Raw genomic sequence first — 26,041 nt, forward strand, 5'->3', positions numbered from 1 at the left:
TCATAAATTTGTCTCAAATTCTTCCCAACTCTCCAACTGTCTCGCTCAAGAGCACAAGAAAGTCAATAGACGACAATATATCGCTTTTATTCTTTCATTTTTCCTCTAACAAAATTTCATTGACGTATGTGTGTGTACGTGTGTGTAAAACAAGCGTTCGAGTTCTAACAAACACATACGAGAATCGGTATGTTGAGGCGAGAGCGACATGATTTCCACAGGCAGCAAATGACTGATCTCCGTTTTGCCGGACAGTACAAAATGCTCAAATAAAGTAGATGGGAGTGGGAGTGATGATTGACATCTATTAGCACACCAACTCGATAGAACAAACCTAACCAAAGCTTATACCTCTCCGCGGCAACGCTCTCCATCGTTCTGCGCATCAGGGGATACTGGTCCAGCACGGCGTTGAAATGGTCCACCGAGAGGCTGAAGAGATTGCAATAGGTCTCCGCTCGGACCGACGCCACCCTCCTCGCGTTCGTCAGCAGACAGATTTCGCCGAAGTAAGACCCGTCCGATAACGAGGTCGCGACTTCGCCGTTCGCCATCACGATATCGACTATGCCTTCTTGTATGAAGTACATTTTCGAGCCGATCGTACCCTCCTTAATGATGATATCACCTGCGAATACGTACACGTTCGAATATCAAACAAGGTTCTCGAGCGACGCGCGAGAAAATACCTTCTCGTGTCGTGACGCTAAGTAAATGAGACGTTTTATGTAGCGCGGATAAAAAAAACACGTCTATGGCAACCGATACCTGGCTGGAAGACTTCGTATCTGAGTTTCGTCACGACATCCGAGACGAAATTCGAATCGGCGTTAGCGAAGAAGGGCACGGACGCCACCAGCGATCTGCAGTTGTAGTTTATCACATCCTGAAATAAATTGTAATCTTTGTAGACACCTGCATTTTCTTTAATCTATAAATATCTAAATATCGTAAATTTTCTCGACGGGTTCTAAAAAGATCGGTATTATGTTGAATATTAATATCGTCAATTAGAATGAAAAAGATTGAGAGATCTCTTGGATTTTCAATCCCGCAGTTACGCTTTTTCAGAAATATTGTACATAAATCATTTTTAATCTTGATCAATTGAAATATTTCATACGGATCCTATCGTACTTCTCTCAATTTTTCCGAGAGCTCTCCAAGGATCAGCTCCTCGTCGAAGAACTTTCCTTGGTACCGGTGTTCGAAATACTCCGTGATCCTCTGTCTCATTTCTCTCGGTAGTTTTCGATAGGCCATGTATTCCTCTACTTGTTTCACCTACGGACAAACCGAACGGGAATTAAATTTCGGCGAACTCCGGTCGTTCGTTTTATTGTTATATATATGACGTGTAATCTACCTTCTCGCGGTATTGTCTTCTCGAGGAATCGAGAGATTGAATGAGATTCGTCGCGTGTCCGAGGAAAAGAGCGTAACACGTCGCACCGCTGATCATGCTGAGCATGGTGAGCCACATGTCGGTCAAGGACTGTGGCGGAAACCTACCGTACCCGATACACAGCATGTGCGACATGGCTTTGAAGAGAGCCCACGAGTATTGTTCCAGCCAAAACGAGTCCTGCAAGTAGGCGTCATGTCGTAACACGGAAATGTATTTTGCAAATCGATCGACAATTTCGACACAAAGTGTTAGAGCGTTTTCATGGAGCTTGGCTCGATCTTGCTCCTTGAAAATTCGCGACTTGCCAAATCGCCAAATAACTTCCGCGATCTTTGACTTTTGTCGTCGTGTAGAATTTATTATTACTTTTTTTTGTACACATTGAAAAGAGATACACTTGTTTATAAACAATTTTAAATAATTATATATTAAGTAATTATAGTAAGTAATTTTTAAAAGAAGAGGAATTAATCGTGTGCGTAAGAAGGTAATAAAAGTATGTTGAGCGAATGGGGAGCTTTAGAGGAATCGATTAAACGGATTATTTCTGAAATTATATATATTAATTTATAATGTTTATTAGAATCGTGGGGTGTACAATGTACTCAAATAATATCATTGATTACTCACCTGTAACTCGTTAATGGCCACCCATGAATTACTGGGAAATCCTTGAAGCATGGGGACCAGGAATTGCAGGCAGCCACTCCAATGGCCAATTAGGAGCATCATACAGATCAGGTTAAAAATCCTCATAAACACCGACGCCATATTCAGGAACTGCCAACAACAACGTTAGAGCTTTACTCTCAACCCGGATTGGGCGCGTCGGGATGTTTCTCACACGTTTTGGTTAAATCTTCTCTTGTTTATCCAAAGCTCCGATTGCGTAGTGTACAGCAAGTAAGCGAGTGTTGCACAAAAACGCGGTAGATATATAATTCGTCGAATACAACTGTTCCATTACTGTTTTTGTTGCTCAGATTTAGGAATACTGAATAAACTACGTGACTCCGTCACTAAGATCCGATCGTCTATCGATAATTTTTTAACCAACATTTTAGTGCAAATTCTATGAAGAACGAAGTTTGTTTTTAACCCTTTAAGTCATGCCTGCGTTTATAATATAGTAAATTTTGGGGGAAAAACTTGTTCCAAATCGGGATTCGATCATTGACAAATATTAAGCAAGAATCAATCCTCACGCATTCAGATCTTAGCGCGGATATATTTAGTTCGAGTGAGTGTGTCACACTTTTCCTAAATTGTCATCGCCGTTCTCATACTCTCGGGACTTTTTCTTTCGTCCGTTAAGAAAAGCATGCTACATTAGAAAATACGCATCATGTGGCACACAAAAGAACAATTCAATGTAACCTAAAACGTTGATAAATAACTGGTTACTCTACGAATGCTCTAACAAAAAAATATCAATCATTTGCAACTGGTTGGGCCAAGATTCTCAAACCGCTTATGCGCCAAATGTTCATGATGTGACGTATGTACGTGAAAAGGAAAGAAAAAAAAGAAAATCGACGCTCATCCAATGACGTCGATGCAGTCCGTTCGGTTCCAAACGTGAATTGCAAATTGTTCGGCTTTATCGTGCGCAATAAGTACGATATGGGAATCCGTCCGTACTAAAATAAAAAGCTGGAGAACACGCGGAGACCGTATCGACATGGCTAATTTGTCGAGTTAACCCTTCGAGATTCCGATCCATGTCTTATTTCGATGATTATCCCTCGTGCAGAGAATTGCATCTTCTCAATAATTAATACGCACGATTACTTCCTCTTTTCCAGGTAATATTGCGCATTGAAGTGAAAAATTAACAGACATAAACTGTGTTTCGATTCATTGTCAGTAGGTACTGAAAATCTATATTTTACGTCACGTAAACTGTAGATTTTCAGTACTGGCAGTGAATATCGGAACGCAGCCATAATCTCAACAAGCGACTGAAGCGATTCGCAGCTATTTTTAATAAAGTCATTAGCTAACGTAACAAATGACTGACACTGAGTCAAAATTCTAAACTCAAATATATTTTATAATTTATTTTTATATATGTAATTATAGATTTTTATAAAAAATTTTTACGCATTGCATAATTAGAAATTATATATGGCAGATTAATTTGATTTTATAACGAATAACCAATTAGGATCGGCAAAGAGCGATTGATAAATTACTCGAAGGGTTGAAGTCGGCTAGTCTCAGCGTCCTCCTGTTAGTCGAAAGATAAGGATAGAGTTATCTAAGGATCGTTGAAGGTATCATGAAGTGCGACTCATGTTCATGGGTATGTACATAACGTATGTACATATGTGGCGATGACATATATATCTGCTTCCGCACTCGTATGCGTGCGGCACTCGCAACGAAACGCGACACGCGCGCTGCAATAATGAGTGTCATGCACCGTGTTCGGTCTCGGCGTTCGAGAGATCCCGTTCGGATGTGCCCAGTCGGCGGCGCAAATGAATTTCCAATACGGCGCCGTCGACAGGGCACGTGCGAAGAAAATTCTCCCGAATCCGGCTCCGTTATTATGCGGCGACGAACTGAAGTTTCCGAACTTAAACACGCTTGCCCAAATACCCGCAAGTACAGTTCAAACCTTGGAGCCTTCTCTTTTTATCGCCCATCGTATCTATCATCCTCGATACACTTTCGTGCTCTTACAACTCACGGAAGTTTGATACTTTCGCGAACTTGCCTCGCGTTCAAGATCCTTGTCGAGTCTTGGGCAATCGCGGTATATAATGATCTTGAAATCGTACGGCAGTGGGACCTGTCCCCTGTATAACAGTTAGGTAATTACTCTTGCACTTAAACCGCAGAAGTGACAGAGCCATTGCAGTACCGACAGTAATGACATAATGGCGCACAATAAGCTCAAACAGGTGTATCATTTTGTTGAAGATAACTTAGTTCCATGCGTTTTGGAAAAATTCCGTATATCTCTCTCTTTATTTTATTGCGATAAAATTGTAGGAATAAATGTTCACGAAGTTTATAAGCAAACAATAATTCAAATCACGTCATTTATAATAATACGCTATTTTAACAATTAAGCTATTTCAAATCTTATCAGAAATTTTTTTTATACCAATAAGATGATATTTATAAATAAAATTCAATTAATTGTATGAAGCTGGCTTGCATAGCTTTATCACTTATGTGATCACACCGAAAACCTGGTCGTAAATGAGTCGCCATTTACAGTTATCGTAGACGCATGGTCGTTAAGATTGCAACAATGTAAAAGATGCAGCGACGAGAGATGCATCGATGCCCAATCGCCGTAGGATTTCGATGAAGCGCGGATCTCTGGTTATCTAAATGCGGTAAAATATTAGGGATACTGGCTAGTATCTATCGGGTGTCATGATACTCCATGGATGATGATCAATGGTAACTGTTTCTGCGCCTACGGGAAACAAGTAAGAACATGGGAGACTTACGGGCTAAACCACATATAGCTCAATACATTACCTGGTCTACAAGTAAAAGATCGTGTACACACGTGAAATACACGGTACATGCGCACACGCATACGTATATCGTCGATGCCGTAATGAGCGATGCGACGTATATGTACGTGCGTGGCGTGGCCTCGTAAATCAACAAGAATAATAAAAAAAAAAAAACAAAGAAAGAGGAAAAGAAGAAAGAAGGAAACACAAGGTAAACGATTCACTGTAACTCAACAACAACCTTCTCTTCTACGAGACAGTCACAGGTCCATGATAAAGATGAAAGCTTGATTCTGTTATGTTTCCACGATATGATGAATGAACAATCAACGATCAATGAGTCAGCGCACTAATTAACGGATGGCGATTGTAAGTGGCAACAAACAAACGCTCTAAAACGACATCGGAACAAAAGTGAGTACTGCAAACTAAAGGCACAACAGAGAACAACCGAGACGAGGTATACACGGGGTTCACGGAAGAGAGATGTTTGTCGTGGGGAGAGTGAGAGTTCCTCGCACTTCGGCCGAGACGAATTCGAGTGATTATGAGCATATGAACGTTATATGAGGACGTTATGACGACGAACAAAACGCAGCTGCGAAATCAAACGTCGCGTTGTTAAGCCTCGCGCAAGCCAAGCAACACGAAGCGAGAAAGCGAAGTGTCTTCGCTCTTCTATCGTGTCTTCGTTTCTCTTTTACTTTTTTCTGAATTTGCAAGCACACAGATAGCCAGCGGTATTACACAGACAGAGGTGCACTTTCTCGGCCGAGAAGCAGCGACAGAGCTGGGAAAAACGGGCAGCGACAGAGCGGACAAGAGCGGTGGGTAAGACGCGCGGCTGGCGAGGGTGGTTACAGAGTGAAAATCGTTTGCAGAGCAGCGGTAAGGGAGGATAAGCGAGCTCTCTACTTTCATACGCATTGCATCCTAATTTGTTATTCCATTAGCGCTCGCGCGTGTGGTCTGTGTGTATCCATTTCCCTCCTGCACTTTTATATCTAAGGTAGCGGATACACCTCGGGTACATAGTTGATACACAGTGTGCGATTTTTGCAATAAAGCGACAGAGAAGGGACGCCCAATCACGTGCGCTCGTTTTCACAGGATCGTGCACACCGTCTAGCGATCAAAAGCAGTTTCACAAGATAGTGCGTGGAAACAGGCGGTTTGCGGTCGCGGGTCCATCGGGTCACGGGACGCGAAAGGATCGCGGATCGGTGGAAGGAAGGTGGGGTACAATATACGGAAGGATAGAGGAGACGTAGATGATACAACAAACAGTCAAATAGTAAACGAGAGGAAGTTAGAGTGAGAAGACAGAGAGAAAAATACAATATATATGTATATATATATATAGAGAGAGAGAGAGAATATATGTATATATATATAGAGAGAGAGAGACGGAGAGAGGAAGGGTTTAACACGAATATACGATTGTTTTGAGTCGGACGCGTCACGCCGGACTTTTGACAACCGATCCCCGTTCGTTCACTTTCACATCGAATATCGCGCTGTCGGTCGGCGATCATCGGCAAATCGGGGCCTCTACATATCCGCGGGGTGACGCCGTGCTTGCGCAAGGGCGGCTCGTAATTAACCGAGCCAGGCGTTTCTCTTTATTATATCTATATTCGTGGGCCTCTAGATTGTCATATATCACACACATAGTTATGTACATGTACTTTCTCATCGCTAGGCGGGTGCCGATGGTGAATGTTTAGAAGCATAGCCTATTGCTGCGGGTATATATATGTAATGTATAATGCGGCGGAAAAAGTAAAAGCTGAATGTTTGTAATAAACCAACGAGCCAATCAGCGTACAGCTCCTCCGTCCAATTAACCTCGTCAGCCCCGCTCCCGGTCCTCGCGAGACACCGACAGAACGGCAGTCGGCAGATCGGTTTAATCAGCAATCTGTTCATCCGATTCTCGCGCAATGCTACAAATTATTGCTCTTCGTTACCCTCGGTAAAGAGATTGATTTAGTTGATTCACTGGTCGAAGATACTAATTCGGTTTCGAGGCGAAAATTGTGGGATTTACAAATTTTTGAAATCTTTCGCGAATATATCTAGTTGAGCTTGCGACACTCGGAAGCCATTTTTTATATAAATTATAGTTTTATTAAAACGCCCGTGATAACGTGAATGGTAATCATTTTCCGTCGGAGATCTTGTCCAATAATTATGTTAATTTAAGCGTTGACGGTAAGGAGAAGATCGAGAGAGTTGACTTGTTTCTATCGAGTCTCGCGGGAAACCGGATGAGAAATCGCCGAGGCTGATTCGTGGTGCGAATCGCGTGGACGTGAGCTCGCGCGTTTGCCAGGGCGGGTTACCTTAAAAATAAGTTCGCTTTTGCTGAAACCGGACTTCTTTTTAGTCATATCAGAACTTAGGCGCCCCCTCCGCTCAGTGCGTTTTTTTTGTAGGTTCTGCAATATCTAGAAACAAAAGAAAGCGGGACATAGCCAGACGTAGTAAGAAGAGGTTAATAGAAATTCTGCAGAGGTTAATAGAAATTTCACAGAGAGGAAGTAGAGATAGTGTCAGAAAGAATAGAGGAAACAGAGATAGAAAGAAACGGAGTGAAAGTAACAAGTGAGGAGGACACGGGGAGAGAAACGTCGGTATAGTTAGTACAGTAGGCGGTTATATATATATACGACAGTTTGCAAGACGGTATGGTGATAGAATAGCGAGAAAAGTAAGACGGAAGTAGTATAGGAGATTGTCGGGCGGTTGCAGGATCGATGTTCTTTTTCTCATCTCTCGTGGGATCAGAAATTTCCGTGTGTGCGGTACAGTGGCCACGTTACACAACGAATGCTGATGCTGAAAGGCAATCCCCAACCCTAAAGTTTCGTCCTTTCGCTATGATATGCGAAGTATATTTGGATCGCGACGTCCGCCAGCAGATGCGCAAAAGTAGTAACTGATGTCACTGTACATTCTTAACGGTGACACCCATTGAAATCGGGCCGGACCACGTGTGGATCACGTTAGTTTATCCATTTAACGATGAAATAAATTAAGAAAAAAAAAGTAGAGAAAAACGATATATATATTTAGTTTGTACCTCTCATTTTCCATCCTCCCTCCTGAACGCTAGTATACTGGCACATACACAAGCACATAAACAGAGTAAGTAATTACATCAGGTATATCGGTGTCGGTGCGAATTCTCGCTTCGCCGGCGAGAGTCGTGGGTACCAAAACGATCGATCGATCGCATGGACGATGAGAGATCGGTAAAGTGTGAGTGGGAGAACGCAAGTAAAAGAACGATTTTTGGTGATGTGAGCGAGCGTGTGCACGCGAAAATATAATCGGCTAGGGCACGGCACGATAACGAAAAGTGACAGTCCGATGATCCGTGAATTAGATAATCAACAAGCCATTCGTTAGTATCAAAGCTATCGAATTAGCAGTTGCGCGCCAAGCGTGAAGCCGCAGTTCCTTTTCAAGCTCGTATGAAGCTCGATGAGTTAATTAGCGGATCTGTATATATATATGTGTAGTATCGTGGTGGATTTACAGTTTGAGTAAAAAAAAAACCGCGCGATATTAACTTGCAAAGTCGTGTAACTTGATCCCGGGCGTGTCTGCAGGTCCATTGAAATAATTCAGCACGCGAACGTAATTGACTTCGCGACACTGTCGATTTTATCTTTCATGCAAATTCGACGGCTCGATTTAAAATAGCGAAAATTTAATTGAAATATACGTCGAAGAGAATTTGATACTTTTCCACATGGGAGAGGCTGCTCATTTCGTCTTGAACAAACGTTTTAGTAATTTAATCAAATCGAATTAAAAGGACATTAATCGAAGAAAGGCTAAAAAAGATGAAGAAAAGTGCACATTAATATACGCTTGAAGGAACAAATCATTTTAAGTGTTGCTGATATATATAATAAACATTGCTTTAGCTTCAACTTATGAACTTCATATTGATGAAAGAGAGAGAGAAAGAGAGAGAGAGAGAGAAGAAAGAGAGAAAGAGAGAGAAGGAGAAAGAGAGAGAAAAATCTGCAAATGTGATAACTGTGAAATATAACAATTCTGCTCTTTCCGGGTCAATATGCGCGCATCGCTGCTCTGCTGAAAGAAACAGTCTGTGACGAGATAAACATTTACAAAGGAGAACGCTCCCATCTTTCTGAAAAAATTCCATGCAAAAGTCACGAAAAGGCAGAAGAAACTTGGGACTTATCATCAGAGTTTTCCGTTAAAAGATCACCGTTCGAGGTGAAAGAATAATTGCACTTGTCACACATCGATAAGATTATAAGACAACACAGACAACACAGGACAAGAATATATTCATCAATCGCGATCTCACGACACTCCTTTGTCGCGTTTTTACATTTCATGCATATACCCTTCTGTAATTGTACGCGACAAGAAACGCGCGATTTGCACCGCGCTAACCATGTGTGCGCCGCGAAAATCACGCGGACGCGACGTACAATCGCGCGTTTCTGCATGACGGTTATGATTTATCGTCTCTTAATGTGCGTACACACGCGAGTACGTTTTAATTTGCCACGCTGAATGCAACCAGCCCCGACCATTATCGCGGCGGTTTGCTACTGTGCGGCTGTTAACTCTAATGTGCGTGCTCACAAAGGCACTCGTGTTTGTTATCTGATTTAATTACGATGTAAAGGGAAAACACTGGGTGTACGTGCCATGGGCAGAAAGCTTTTGCACTCGTTACAAAGAGAGCACTGCGTTTTGCTATTTCTCTTTTTTTTAAATTAATTAATTAATTAATAAAAGCGTAAGGGTGGAACTTTTGAGCGCGTTGTTGATTTATTTGCAGATCGGAGATCTACGCATGTATATGAAGGGGCTGTTTGTCTCGCTAAAATATTTGACATAATCGATAACCCACATTTTAACATTTAATATACGGAATATCGTAGTTTAAAGGAGAACAGAATTAACGCAACGCTAATTAATGTTAAATAAACGAAGCAGAAAATTTGCGATCGACTTATTATATTTTATTCATTGTTTTTTATCTTCTTTTATTTATTTGAACATGATTTTCTATTTTTATGCATTATCTATTTATTTTGTCATATTGTAGCGTAAAAAAATTTTAATTTTTAACAAAAAGTAAGAGAAACTAAAAATCGGAAACTTATAAAATTAAATTGGCAACTTAAAACAATATATCAATATAAAACTCTTTCACGCCCCTTTCTCCTTATATCTAAATGTCTTATTATTTTAAAATGGATGACAAGTTTTAGTATACCAAGGTCAGTCATAACTTTAAGTAATCCCTTAGATTGACATTAATGACATATTCATTTAAATCTGTTAAATTCAATTGCGTGACCGTTCGGTGAACAACATTATGCAGTGAAAGAAGAGAAAACAAGAATCGTCTCTTTCAGATCTGCGATTAATCGACTGTTCTCTCCTTATTTCCTGTCTCTCTTCGCGAAAAATGAAATGCACGCATGAGTGACAGCACATTATGACGTACGTACATATGTATGTACGCACACATATGTGTTCCTGAAAATGTTACGCTCCACTTTCAAGGAATCAACACGTAAGAGAAGCATCTCTCTCGTGGAAAATTTTCCTCTCATTGCACAATCGAGACGAGACGAGACTGCGTCATTGGCGATTCGCCGTGCGATCGCGTATAGAGGAGCAGCAATTCTCAAGACAAGAGCGGAGACGCGAAAGACGCACGCGAAAGAGAGGAAACGTCATATCCGCTATCGTATATCGGGTGGCGAGATGGTTAAAAGATCGCGTATTTCTCTCGTTCTTGTCATGGGAGGGCCAGGGCGGATATTGAACGATCTTCGGCGAAAAAAAAGAATGTCACGTTGGCAAAATATCGTCGGTAATATTATAATATAATATAAACGTGCTCCTGAGAGAAAGAGAGAGAGAGAGAGAAAAAGAGAGAGCAAACGAACAAAAATACGATGATAAACGGATACATACGTGGGCAGAGGAAAGTACCGACGGCGTCTGCGTAATTGTACTCTCCGTCCTGGCGGAAGTAAAATGTCAAAATGAAATAAAAAGAAACGAAATGGGAATCGCTTCCTCCTCGTTAAATCAGGCATATCTAGACAACACGAAACAACAGGCAATCAGAACGGAACGCGAATGAAGGGGGAAGGGAAGACGAAATAATCGGTGGGGTTGGGGTGCTCGCTAGAAGTTTATCACGGTGGGAAGGGACGAGGAGGGAGAGAGGAGAGTAAATTGTCGGAGGATAAATAAAACTGGGAACACACACTGAACACGGGCACATCGCCAAGAATTTTGGACAGATATAGGGTTAGTTAACACCTAACACTCACAGGCAGACCTACGGTTAGACCAATCAACTTTCTCGTCTGTAGAGCGGTTCGTGTCGAATACCTTGCAGAAATTCTCCATCAGGTTTACTCTCGTTGTCAAACTTTCTCTCGTATTGTCAAGAATCTTTTTTTTTTTTTAGACATCTGTTTCATAATCGCGACGATAAGATCCACGACAAACGAATTCTCGACTCTTCATCGTCACCGTAACCTCATGCGCTACCATTGTCAAAAAATGGTGCATCCGTTAAAAAAAATATATATATACTATCGGTATACAGTTACATGCACACGTATCTAAATTATGCAGACCGTCACTGAAAGAACGTCGATAATCGCTATTGACTCCATACGTTAATGTACATGCGCACCTATATGTCGTATCAGGCCAATAAAGTTATGCGGCTTATGGGGCCGGTGATAATCGAGAGCCGAGAAATTCGAGATGAATGTGTTTCAACGGCGACCAGCACGAAGCACGAACGTCGGTATAGGGCCGTTCCTGCGATCGCGCGATCGAATATTCGACACGACCAGTTCACAATGACTATTCGTAACCAAACTCATGTTAGTTACCTAGCAGAACGGAACTTTCCAACAAAACCCGACAAAAACAAGGTAGCATCTCATACCAAAAAACCGTTCTCAAGAACTTTGGCGAGGAACCAGCTAGTCGGTGAAACATGGATTTCAACAATGTAGTTATAGAAAACATCGTCACTAAGGTATAATACTGCAAGCATTGTCATTCTCCATCGATCAATACATACTGAATTCTTCTCAGCTAATATCGCATCTTCTAATCTGTGATCCATGTCACACGTCGCATCGCCAGGACTACGGGACTAAGGACAAGACTGATCAAGAGCTTATTGAAATGTTTTACGTAGTGAGAGTTAGTTGACTTCCGTGACAGCTACTTTAGTTCCGCATGAAATATTTAGCTTTATACTATAACTTTTCGCTTAATTTTTACCGGAACTGACTGTTTTAGTAATTCTGTTATATTACTTTTACGCGAGAGATCAATTAATACGTATAGGATTCTTCCGCTTTGCCTGTTCGAGTTTGTAGTGTTCAGATATTAATCGCGCGACAAGGAAGGAGTTTAATTACTCCGTAAGTCTGTAATATGCTTTTAATTTGATCAAACAGTAAGCATAGTCGTTTCTCTGCTCGATCGACGGTCTTACATGGAACTTCCCGACAACGTTAAAGCTCTTGATCGGCTCTGCTACAATTCACAAACTGGGTCTAAGTATGTCGGGTGTGTTATATGTGTAAAAAAGAAAAATAACTTCTCGTACCGGAGACTGTAAATTACACGACAAGACTATGCACGTTCTCTATGAAACTCAAATGAAAAACGAGAGATAGATGACCACAAACGAAAACGGCAACGGTAATCAGAATAATCGTATAATCAAAATGAGTAACAACGAAAGAAACGACAGTAGTGAGTAATAATAATGATCTAGCGTATATAGATATATTTATACGTAGAAAAACATTGAGTTTTGTGTTAACGAACGCTTGAATCAAGTAAGGGCAATTGGCCTTGGTTTCAGGGTAACTAGGCAGGCACACCTTGCTGGTTCGGTCTGGTTGGTACGGGGCGTCGGTCGCCCGACGCTCGTAGTGCCTCTCCGGCTGTTGATAAAGGGGGATCTGCAAACCCATTCGGAAACGTGTTCTCGCAGTACGCCTAGTAGTCGATTTGTATATATAATTGTTTTCTTTGTACTCGTGTGTGTATGTATGTCGGAGAATTAATGCAAGATTTTTTGGTGTGTGTCAGTGTGTGTGTCATTAGGTGTATGTACAGGCGAGGTTGTATAGACAGTGACGATATGGAAAATCGTATGATATTCGGGAAAGATAGGAGGATCGTTATATTCTCACGGCATTTGATTACTTAAGAAAGTAAGTAATTGAAGTATGCGATAGGACGAGAATATTTTTCGATGAGATGACGAGTTAGAGTTCTCGAAGGATACGATGTTATGTGTAGAGCGACGTGATAATCACGCGCTCTTGGTGTCTTCGTTTTCGGGATATTGTTCGTGTCGATATCTATTCGATAGAGATTTTTTGCTGCTACAGACTAATGGGTTAAACTATCGGCTCTGTGCTCGCATTGAAATCACCAAACAATGAAGGGATAAACATAATAATTGTATACGTGTATGTGTGTAAAAGAAAATGAAAGAAATCGCCCGTTTTGTTATATATCAATGTCGATTGTGTCGTGATAATATATGTGAGAACTTGAAATGAGAAATTGTAAGCGCTTTTTTTTTCGTATATTAGTATATTAATTTTTTTAAATAAATGAGATGTAAGAAAGCAATTTGCGCATATTTTGCGCTTACAGAATTTTTATCTCAAGTTTGCACTTTTCTATATGGCAAAGTATATATTAAAAAAACGACGGATTAGCCAATAATTAATCATTAATTTAGATTAAAACAATTTCGAACACGAAGAGATAATAATCAATTTCGATTGGATCATGCGAAATGATTTATAAATTAACTGTACCAGCGCACTTGCACTTTTTTTGCAACGATATATAATACGTACACGTTGAAAGTTTATTCTTCGCGCTTCGAAAAAAAATGTGACAACGACAACGGTAACAACGAAGAAAAGAAGATAAATGAAAACTATTTGGCTAAGTTTCGTCTTAAATGGATCTGTATGTTCAATTATCCTTCTATTAGCGCCTGTAAATAGTACACGGAGAGAATTTTTTGTTATATTTTACCCTTAAATTCACTACAAACTTGGGACAACTTGGTAACCAAGGAATTTTTAAAATATAAAAAAGACATTTTACACAAACAACGTGATAAAAATTACCAAGCAGATTGGAAAATTTTGAAAAATTATTGAAATTTTCTAGATATATTTTAGTAAAATTAATCAAACATATTTTATATTTTAATGCAATAGATATTAATACTTTTTATTATGGTAGATATTAATCAGAATAGCTCGCATAAAATTCTTGGTGGATACATGTTGTCCCACAACCACCATAATTTCAGGGTAAATTCTAAGAGAAAATTCTCTCCGTGTAGCATCACAAAATTATTACTCTCGTTGTCGTTGGCAGACTTTCAAAGACCATCGATGTTTTCACCGAAGTTTGTCTCGAAGACGGTACATGAATTGATTTGATTTTGCGTTAATTGAGAAAACATTTTTGCCCCCAATTTAGCGAAAACGATTTATCGTGAATTCGATAAAGAAAGAGAATACGGGATAGCGATTCTCAATATCATCAGCCGCATCGGTGCGTTCGTCTCGTGCATTTCGTCGCTGCTATTTTATAAACGGTAGTTAATTTGTCCAAACAATATCGATACTCGCGCGTGTGATGAATCTATTAATTGCACTTAGAACGCAGCTTTCCCTCGTGTGCATACGTTTTTCCTTTTTTTTTTCTCTCGTCTATATCTAGTTTGTATAACAGAACAGAACAGAGAGAGGAAAAAGCAGAGGGAGGCAATAGTAACGTTTCAAGGCAAGCGTAACAAGATTTTCAGCGAATGACAGACTGCTCTCTTGATTGGACGAAAAGCCTGATTGATTCGTTGGTCTCTTCGCTGTGCCACGATTTTACGCTAACAGCGCGAGCACAAGTAACGTAATACAAAACGTTATATCTCACGTAAACACAATCGCCGACGTGCGGAAGCACCGAAAGGTAGCAAAAATTGGTCAACCCAATTAACCCACCGCAAACAATTAATGCACTTGCAGTTCATTCGCCGTATAATTGACCCGGCGAGATATATATACATTATGTACACGAAATTATGGATATTATTATTACTTGACTCATTTTCTTATTAATGTAATAATATAAATATTTCACAATCTTTTTCTATTTTATAAATGCAACAGCCACGTTGCAGAATTTTGTTTGAATTTTTGAACATTTATGTGAAGGAATAGCGAGAAATATTGGGAGTGAAGTGAAATAAAGACGCGAATTTATGGGAGATATTTATAGAAATCAGTTCAATCTTTGTTATTTTTTTACCTTTTTACTGATTCTGTTCTTTCTTTTATTTTTCGAAATGACTCTCCGATCGAACGAAAGGGTGGGCAATACGTTTACGCGTCGCTTCGATTATCGAGTGGTATGTACACTTGCTTGAAAGAGCTTACTTACCCGTCGACGAATCGTCGTACCATTACGTCACGTTCACAAAATCGACATGTGCGTTAAAACGAGAGCAAAAAGTAACGAATAAGATACGAATAGCGAACAACAACAATTATCGGTGCATCGGAACGACAATGAAAAATATAATAAAATGTTGTCGTATTGTGTTACGAGATTCTCTTTGTATTGGGTTTCACGGTGTATTAGCGATGATTCTGCGGGACACGTAATCGCGTGCACGTGTATATCCTTTTTCCTCTATTTGCTTTTTCGTCACGCTACCTCTCCGCTTGTGTCCGCGAATTGTTTGTCAGAGGTATTACCTATTGTTATGACCATTATTTGTTTACGCTCCTCTCGGTGCGGTAAGATGATCGAGCAAGGGAGAACAGCTGATTCTAATTTACGACTGTTATTATTATCGCGAGAGAGAAAGACAGACGGAGGGATTGGAGACATTCTTGTAGAGTGGAAGTTTTCGGAGTATCACGGGATTATAGCCGTGGGGACACTTACTAGATGTTCAGCAACGGAAAGCGAAACATAATCTAATCATCTGAGAGCTCAGTTTGAAAAGCTTCCCCGCAGTGGTGGACTGAGACTTTTGCGACAACGACGAAAAGGTAATTTTGTCAAGAAGCGTATCCTACTTTCGCTGCATATACCTAGAAAAGATTTGTACACGCGTGTTCGATCGGCGTGAACTTTGTTGATGAACTTCTTATGACAAAGGGAGTTCTCCTCGTACGTAGCGAGAACGAATATACTCTCGTTAATGAGTGCAAATTCGGAGAAAACTTGGCAAAAAAGATTGCCTGTCGGACAGAATCCACCACTGACGTGAGAACTTCGCTAGTAACTCGGTGAGTCACCTGCGATTAAGTACGAAATATTCACGGGTAAGGGGACGAAAGTGGGCTGACTTGTTCCCTTTACCTCCTCCGATTCACTACAGCGACCATATATCAGGTGTAGACACAATTATTTAATATCTCGCGTAAAATGCGGAAGATGATTTCTGCAATTGACAGATTCAAAAAACTGACAATCGACATTAATTAACTCCGGTTAAGCCTCATTGTCTACAGGAAAAGCAGTAGTTTCGTAGGAGGAAGATCGTTCGTCAGCTTCCTGAATCCGTTAAAGGTCACAAACGCTTCTCCTTTTCTCTTTTTGTTTTTATATCTAAAGTATACACGAACTACACGTATCGTATGAGAACAGTGCTATATATAGTAAGTAGCGGAACACTCACATAGACCTCTTCCCATTGCGAGACATACCGCACCAGTCTTGATAAGCGTAGTAACCTAACGAGTGACAATAGTTTTGCAAGCCTGAGAATCCTGAGAGCACGTCCAGCATGCAGGATCTGGAAGGACTCGCTGAAGTCCTGAAACTTGCGAATGTCTTTTTTTACTGTGATGTTTGACTTACTCCCTCTCAATTAGTAAACGAGTATTTAGAATCGTTTAATTATTTAGAAAATCGTTTCATGAATAGATATTAATTTTATATTTACATAACAATATTGTGTATGTTATAAAGGAGAAATAAAAGTTTACAATAATTATATCGTGAAAAATGTACGGATATAAAAATGCATTGTTTATTCGGTGTTAGAGAAACTAGAAAGGTGTTTTAATGACTTCGCGGAGTAGGCGAGATAATAACTTACGGCTTAACAAGAAACGCGCATAAGGTTGCTGTGCAGAATATACTTACTTGATTAAATATGAGGAAAATGTAGTCTAGTGGTATGGAGGAGATGAGGTCGAGAAAGAACCAAGTCCTGAGGTAGTGTTTCGCGATTAACTTCGGATCCAGTATCACCTGTTCGGCATTATCCTGCTGCATTATACCTGCAACGAAAGAATTTTACTTCGGTGTTTTCCACGTCAATGATTGTCCAAAAGCTTGCGAAGCTCAAGCCGCCGGAAAAACGCTAATGGTATTATCTCACGCTCTGGCGACTTGCCATCGATTCGACAGTTTGTCACGTCGCCGTTCTCGCGCATCTGATGCACCCATTATGCGTATATAATGCGTAATTTAACAATTGAAATTGCGAACGAGAAAAAAAAACCATTGAATCCGTTAACGGCAAAAGGGGAAAAAGTAATTATTAAGAATATTACCGTCCCCGTGCTAATATTTGAACGGAAAGCGAGATAATGCGGCACGGAAACTCTAAATTATCACGACTTTAATTTTGATCGACCCAAAGCGATATGCAATATAACATAATGATTTTCATCGGTCGCGGTTCGTGACCCAATTCCACGTTTACGGAACCGACTCAAACACGTTTCAAATTAATCTCCGGGTAATAACGAAATGTCAAGGAGTTAGGAGTGTTCTCTTCCGCGTAACAATACTGTCATTGTGCATTGTCGGGGCCAGCAAGAGCGCAAGTAGTTGATCCATCTCGCATTGCGAGATCTGTTTTCGCCGGTATCTTATACCCGAAGATATAGCAAGGACGAATCGGGCGAAAAAAAGAATTCGAAGTCGTAAACCCCTTTTGAAATCTTGGATATGAAAAATGAAAAAAATTCTCAAGGAGAATTCTGGTCTTGTCCTTAAGGGGATGCTGGAGCCGTAGCCGAACTCGATCGGCGTCGGTAAAGAAGACCGGCGAACTATATCTGTCCTTGTATAGACAAAGATATAGACAAGGATAGCACGCTACATTGCACGCACACATACGCACGATGCACACCGACATTATACTTTTATATTACGCTTCCAAATCTTGATTTGGGGGGTTTATCGATGTTTTTCTTGTTGTGCAATTCGGGGAAACTTGTTTTCGCGTTCGTACCAATGGTATATCTCTTATATGAAATACATCTTGTGACGAGCTGACAGCTCGCCGCAACTCGAGACGCCATATTGGGATAAGAGTAGGATAAGGAAATCTGTACTTCCGTAATTTTTTCTCGTTTTCTATATAAAATCGGAGTTTCCCCGAATCATTAATGTATGTACTGCAAAAAATCAAGGATTTTTAATTCTGTCAAATTAATACGACGCTACGTGCCGACAAAAAATGCCGGTAAAACAGACGGCTCCAGCATCCCCTTAATGAAGAAATAATTACTTATTGTCGCATCGGCCCGGTAATTTTGCGATCTTTAAAATTTGCAGATTTTCTAAATGCACATAAGGTAGGATTTAGTAATAATTTTAGAAAAAAGAAATTGATAAAGGTTGGAAAAATGATTAATATTTCTTTGAATATTCTTTACCTGAGCTATAAATTTTTTAATTATTTTTTTATATTGAGTCTTGTTAAATATTATCATGTGTATAGTAATAAAAAAGAATTTCTGCAAAATATTCTAACGTGTATAAACGTCTCGATTGTCGGCAGACTGTACCTATGCAAATTTACGCCGATGCGAGGAAATGATACGAAACACAATGTCAAATAGAATTTTGCATGTTCGCGGAGACAGTATGATGTAAGCAACACCTAATGGTATTACATGAAAGTTTCAAAAGACATTACTAATATTGTTAGAGATACGGAGCCATTGTTGCGACAACGCAGCTGTTCTTGCACACAAATTCTATTGGTTTGAGAGATTAGAGCTGCAATTTCTCAACGGTATATTCGGCGAATTTGAAGCCTTTTATCATGGATTCCAATTAAGCGACGAGAATTTATTATAACTGAGAACTAATAGCAAGCAAATTGATCGATCGAATGACACTCACCCGTCCTGAAGTTGACGACGATGTCTACAAGGAATATTGTGTCGGAAAGGCAGTTGAAGGCTATCCATCTAGTGCTTAGGTCGTCATTGAAAAAACTAATGGCGACTGGCAGAATTATCAGATTAGCTACCAGTAGGAGGAGCATGCAGAGGTCCCAATAGAATCTGAAATATAAAAAAAATGATACGTTAGAATTAATCTATTAAATCAGAGTTTATATCGTATAGCAGATTTGGGTCATCGTCTAAAAGGTGAAGTTTGAATCATAAAAGCTTAGATTTTAATGCAATTTAAGGTTTCTTCTCACTTAACTTTGTTCATTTTAGTTCATACGCGATAAGCGTTTTATATTCTCAACTTCAAGTATCTTGAGTCAATGGAGATTGTAAGGATTTGATTGCAATCTCGGTTAAAATAACTTTCAAAATCTGATCTCGCTTTCACTGTAAACCTCCAAAGCCAGATATATCGTGAAATCTTTTTTCTTTCCAAACTAAATTTTGTTCTTTATACAAAATATCTTTGTAAAAATATAGAGTATCTTTTTTAAAATATTTTTATGATAATTTTATTGAAAAATATTTATTATATTTTTTAATATTAATATATTTCTTGTGAAGCTTGAATTTTATTCAGTTAAATTATTTAATTAATAAAAGAATATTTGTAAATGTATTGTTCAACTCGGAATAAAATGATATTAATATTACGAAACTTTTATCTAAAAGACAGGGCTAACTTTGTAAATAAGTGAGATAGTGAATACACGTTTCGAATACTGATTGCAAACAGTCGTAAGAATTTACATTTTATTACGCTCACCGCGGTACACAAGTTTATTTCACATTTTTGATCCGCTTAACCGGTTACGGAATCATTAGTCTGCAAAGTAGTGCTTGTGAATAAGAATGAGGGTAATTTTTCACCATTTCGCGGGGGAAGTAGCGAGAGATTTATAGCGCGATAAAAGAAACTGGACGATTTCTCTCGAGAAGATTAGGTGGGAGCGCGGAACAAACTTTTCCGCGCTTTTCGTGCTTTTAAAGAGAAGCAGTCGATTGTAGAAACTGTCGATGGTCCGAAAATTATTCCGACATTTGACTATTCTGGTCGATACTTAACAAAAAATCAACGGTCCTGATTGATGCGGTTATAAATGCGATGAAGAAGAATTTAAAATAAGTACTAAATAACGATCAATTCTTGAAACAATAAATTTGTCGAATTGGGGTTTTCGAAATGCAAATCAGATTGAATCAATTACGAATACTAATCTATAATTAATTACGCTTTCAAAACAGAGATTGAAATTGAATTGGAACGAGATGAGTTTATTTTCCACCATAATAAACTCTGTGTTCTTAGTACAAAATGTATGATGACAGTAGGGACCAATGGATATGCGAGGCGAACATTTTCGATGGACATTGGCAACTTTGCCAACTGCGAGACGCAAATTGTGACGGTTAATGAACAAACTCGCTAATTTCACAACTTTGGAATTTTCAATCAGATATGCGACGCGTCAAAGTTATACGCCGGTAGTCCATTTCGATGTAAAACATTTCAACTTTTCTGCGGTCTAACGGGAACAATGGATAATACAAAGTTGCACACAATATGACGACGGTGAAATCATGCATATGGATGAGTATGAGTCTAATTACTCTTTGATATTTATGGCTGCGCGTAAAATCCTTTATTAACTAATTATTATGCTGGATAAACTCTTTAATTTAATACGGTGATATTATTTTCCTTGATGTATATTTAATCCATTATTTATTCAGAAATGCAATAATATTAAGGAATATTTATTGCAGATTAATTTCTTGATGTGCAAATTTAAATACTCTTAAGAATATAACTGTATTTGCGGAAACACAGTTATACTTAAGTATTCGAAATAAATTACACATACTATATATAGAACGTATTTAGGAGTTATGAATAATATTATTTAGAGTTAGACAATTGTTGTTTTAATAATAAAATGGAAAATTTTGAAAAGTATCATGTATATAACGTTACTTGATGTATTGTGTAAACTTTGTAAATAGCTTGAAAGTTACATTATCACGATAATCGAGAAACTTTCTCTTAATATGAAATCTCTGGTGCGTAGGCATGTGACAGTTAATATCTTACACGGGGGAGATGCACAAGAATAACGTTACGGAGCCTCACTCTTGTAGCATGTATCTTAAAATGATGATGCATTATGGTACAAATTGCTATTCTTCAAACCGAACAGTTTAATTACTTCCTTCCCTTTTTCTAGCAAATTACCATCTTAATATAATTAAGCCGTTATGTGTACCCACACACATACATATACACAAAGAGAGAAGAACAGTGCATTTTTTCAACTCCCATTAATTCTTCTCCTAAAAACACTGGCCAGAAGTTGACACAGTAATTATATAAGGCTCAAGATTTTCAAGTTATCTATCTTTATTTTCCTGGAATTTCTTCTTGTTTAAATAAATCTTGGAAGTAATTACAAGCATTAGCCGCTAATGGAGAGTATAAGTTGGCCTTCTCATTTTGCATAAAAAGGATAAATTAGAAACTTTGAATTTTTCTCAAAACATTTTTCTCAAAGCTATGCCTTTGCTTGTGCATCCTTCTTTTAGCCATCATCTCAATTTATCCGCGCGCAGAATAAATTTAGTTTATTAGCCTTTGTGGTTTACGACGGCATTGTTGCAGCCAAAGTGCCAGGGTCAAGAGATAATACAGGAACTGGTCTATAAAACTGTAAGGTAAGGTAGTAACTAAGCTCTCGTTCCGGTAGCTTTACAAAGTACACGCACCTTGCGACGACATAATACGTCAGCGTTATGATGAAGAAGTAATGTGCTTGTGCGGCGAGCCTTTATCAAAGTGCAAAGGCTCCCGTCGGTCGATCGTGAAACTCAATTTCTGAAAGCTCGATTTTAATCCGAGCAACATTGGCCCACTTTTCGAAGTAATAACGTTGCTGCGTTCGGGGGCAATAAATGCGCCCGTATGTCAAGACATATACCTGAATCTCCAACATCCCGCTGATACACCACACTCTCTGTCACCCCTTCTCCTTTCCCCAATTAAAAAATTTGATTTATTCTGGTCGTTCAAACGCAAACTTCATACATATCTCTGCAAAAGAATTAAAAAAAAAACCGCAATACATTCGTACCCAAAAATTTATCGTTACTTTATCCTCACACGCCGGCAGATTTTGTTTCGTAAATTGTTTTGTGAATTGCATTATTTCTGTTTTCATGTTTTTTTTTTTTACTCTCGTCTTTGATCTCGTCCCGTTTTAGCTTGCCGTTTATTTTTAATATAAAGTTAAATATCGTCATTTTACAACTTGCAATATGTTTTTATATATGTAGAAAAATCGCGAACATCACTGCATGTATAAAAGAGATTTTACTTCGGGATATAATAAATAGTACTTCTCTCTCTTTCTGACTTCATCTCTGTTCAGTCTGTTCTCTGTATCGTGCAGATCATGAGAGAACACGCGCGTAGTTTGTGTAGTCTCGCTTGGATGCTGCACGCGAATGCATCCTGCCGGAGCGCATGTCTCGTTGAAATACTTTGCGGAAGGAAGTAATACTCGTGAGCATTTCATGCCGGTGTGGCAGTATCTTCGGCAGCATATGTTTGCCAAAAGCGAACCTGGCAATTTCATTTAGTTCCGTGTGTACGGTACTGTGATATTGCACGCCATTTTTCGACCGGCATCGATGCGTAACGATGCCGGAAACGTTTTCATTCGCATCGAATACAAATCGCCTACGGCGCACTCGAATTTATTTCTCGTCACAAAGCATTCCAAAGAAAGTGTACGGATAATCCGTGCGCGGACCATCAGTACCTACCTCTCTTCTCTGCCGCAATTTAATTAGATTATGCGAACATGCGGGCGATAAGGCGCACAGCTATACTCCATTTAAACTGCAGGAGCTTATACTGGTAAACCGCACTGAAATACCAGGCTCAAGTCGACATTAGTACTAATTAATTAATTAGGTAATGCTTATAAATGCCTCGATGATATTCAAGATCTTAATATCACTTCCTATTTGGCGCTGCGGATGAGCTTTAGTGTACAAGTTTTGTTGTCAGCAGAACTTATATTAATTTTTATATAACTAAAAGAGCGAGAGAGAGAGAGAGAGAGAGAGAGAGAGAGAGAGAGAGAGAGAGAGAGAGAGACAAAAATTAATTAAGCTAATCATCAAACTGAGTATTTATCAGAAAGAATTTTATATTATATTTTGTATAAAGTAATATAAAATATGAAAAATGTAATAGAATATCTTTTTGAAAATAATACAATAAATATATTGAATCATAATGTCATGAATAATCTTGAAGGAAACTATAAAGGAAAAGAAAATTACAAATCATGAAAAAATAAAATAGAAATACATTCTAATGTTCTGAAGCCGAAATGGTCAAATCGAATTAAATGAAAAGTTTTCGTGGAGCGGCTCATATACTGCGCGAAATTAATTCGACACTATTGGAAATGGGAAGAAGATTGATGGGGCGATCGCTCCCAGCATGATTATAGATCGAACTATTCTTTCTATGACGTGTCGTTTGTTTCAATTCGCGGGCTCATGTTTCTCCACGTGAGTTATGCTCATGCGGAAACATTTTCTCGGAAAACGCGCTTGCCTTGGGAATTCGCGCGCATTATAATAGCTCGCTTTATGTGTCGATACGATATCGTGATGTTGAGGGCAAAGTGCATTAGAAGGAATTTCACTTATCGATTTTCATTCGCGTGATATGGTAAAACCATATCGCAACAACAGCAAACAGTCGTAAAGAGCGAGCATCGTCGGAATTTACGCTGAGTCGTTTCTTAATAGTCCATTTATATTTTGCATTAGTAACTAGTATAGGTAATTAGCGATATTTACGACACGGAGGAGTGAATCACATAATTTTCAAACGGGTAATTTAAGCGTGTTTAACGTTCTCGTAATCGACATAATTATAGTGAGGCAATAAACGTCATGTTTAATACGTGTTACATTATGCAATATCTGTAATACGTTGGGAAATATTTTACGCTGTTATAATTAAAATTGCAGTGCTCTTGCTATATGGGTCATATATCAAATGAAGCGATCAGTCGATTCGTGGAATAGAAAAAAGACGCATGTACAAATTCGTGGATATTGGCCAACTGGCATAGGTCAACGAAATACATATCGATACGGCGCAAATGGGCGTTTATATCCGTTCACGTCCCATTTGTGTAGAATATAATTTCGGCTTAACCGCGCCTTCCGGAAACAATGCTTCATTTTTGATGAAATGCAGCAGGGAGATGGAATTGATAATTAATTAGCTTCTATCGGGCGTTCCGCGACGTTGATGTAATTTTAATTCATTTAGCACACGAATTTGTCTCGAATTTATAATGAACGCCATCCAACGGTATGAAAATATTAATTTTAGAAGAATTGCGACTTTATACCAGTTGGATTTCGAGTAGGTCGAAAAACGAGGGCAATGAAAAAGAGGCGACACAGTGGTTTTTCGTATTAGAGTAAATAATCACGAGATAAAATGGATTAACGACGCGTGAAGAATTATGCCGTCCGCACTAGGCAGATTTCCCGGAGGTTTTTGTATCAGACTTTTTCCACATACACCAGTAATATGGCCAGACAGTGACCTAGAAGCGCCTGTGAGATTATGCGTCGGCGATAGCCCATGCCCCGGGATCAGATTTATGCCGCTTTTTCGGAAGATCTGCTTTAACGAGCGTACGAACGGGTGGGCGGCGGGGTTCTCTGAATTCGAGACAATTTACCACGTTCTCGCCTTTCAGGGGTACTTTTTCTCGGCTTGCATATGGCTATGTCCGCAGCGGCCAGTTGCATTAATGTCTAGTAAATTTTACTTCTTTGCATTATGATTATTATACTTGGCACACTTCGTTCGTATTATACGAAGAAGTTTTCGCGATAATTATCAAAAATATCCTTTTTCATAAATTACGTAAGTGCAACCTTTCTCTGCCGTGATATTTTTCCCGCGGACGTATTTGCAGTTCGACAACCATGTGTCGCTTAATTGACGTCTCAAAATCTCTGTTGCGATTAATTGTGGAAAAGCGCAAAACGTGGAAGCAGAAATGCAGAACTGCGCCTACATGTTTTGATCTCCATATGGAACTCCGCGAAACGGCATTGGCACGATGATCGATGAAATACGGTCTCCCACGCGCTTCCACTCTCCGCCGAAAGGTGAATATGTTATCGTCCCAGTTTCTCTTCCTGGATACTTCCAGCTATCCTACCTACGAGAGAGGCTGACCGCATTAATCTTAATTTGCTTTAGACGATTCGGAGTATAACAGCGCCGTACATCAAAACTTTACCGCCGTGCATTGAGTTGCACAGAGACTTTCTTGACCTTTCCCGTCCGACGTAGCCTTTTTATCCTTCTCTTATGAAAAAATGCGACACGTCGGAGAATTGCCGCGTCAGGAGGATGGATGATTTCTGGTCGCGAATGCTCGCGATCCATCTTGTGCTCCAATTCGACGCGGACGGGGCTAAAAATGCGTCGCGTCACTTTTAAATAAGGATTGAAACTTATTGCTACGATTATTCAATATTATCGATATAAAAATGATTTATGTCAGAGCTGGTCAAAGTATCATAAACATTTCACACGAGGAAAGAACGGGCTAATTAAGAGCCAATCGCTGTTGGTGGTGCGAGATTATATTTATTCTTCAATGGAATTGAACGACGTACGTTTCGGTCCCTAATCGGACCATCTTTAGCTACTAAACAAAGTATCTTTCAATATAAGTAATGGATAGAGATCGCAATGCTTTCTACATGTAAATTTCGATACATACTGTGCTGTGTGA

The 26,041-nt window shown here is 39.3% G+C and overlaps 1 protein-coding gene across 6 annotated transcripts in view; it reads right to left on the bottom strand.

Moving 5' to 3' along the window:
- Positions 1-26,041, bottom strand: part of Ih (hyperpolarization activated cyclic nucleotide gated potassium channel Ih) — a 138,605-nt gene that overhangs the window by 10,107 nt on the left and 102,457 nt on the right. The window contains exons 6-15 of one of the 6 annotated variants that reach the window (XM_071769640.1): positions 19,141-19,304; positions 17,143-17,279; positions 16,673-16,816; positions 12,828-12,908; positions 7,236-7,340; positions 2,039-2,188; positions 1,367-1,585; positions 1,138-1,284; positions 769-886; positions 352-628 (exon numbers count right to left, since the gene is read on the bottom strand). In XM_071769640.1, coding sequence (XP_071625741.1) covers positions 352-628; positions 769-886; positions 1,138-1,284; positions 1,367-1,585; positions 2,039-2,188; positions 7,236-7,340; positions 12,828-12,908; positions 16,673-16,816; positions 17,143-17,279; positions 19,141-19,304 — 1,542 coding nt within the window. Of the gene's footprint in view, positions 1-339; positions 629-768; positions 887-1,137; positions 1,285-1,366; positions 1,586-2,038; positions 2,189-7,235; positions 7,341-12,827; positions 12,909-16,672; positions 16,817-17,142; positions 17,280-19,140; positions 19,305-26,041 lie in introns of all 6 variants that reach the window. The other 5 variants (XM_071769641.1, XM_071769642.1, XM_071769643.1 and 2 more) reach the window with 5 other exon arrangements.

This window comes from Temnothorax longispinosus, chromosome 2 (genome assembly GCF_030848805.1).
Source record: "Temnothorax longispinosus isolate EJ_2023e chromosome 2, Tlon_JGU_v1, whole genome shotgun sequence".
In the NCBI taxonomy this organism is placed as follows: Eukaryota; Metazoa; Arthropoda; class Insecta; order Hymenoptera; family Formicidae; genus Temnothorax; species Temnothorax longispinosus.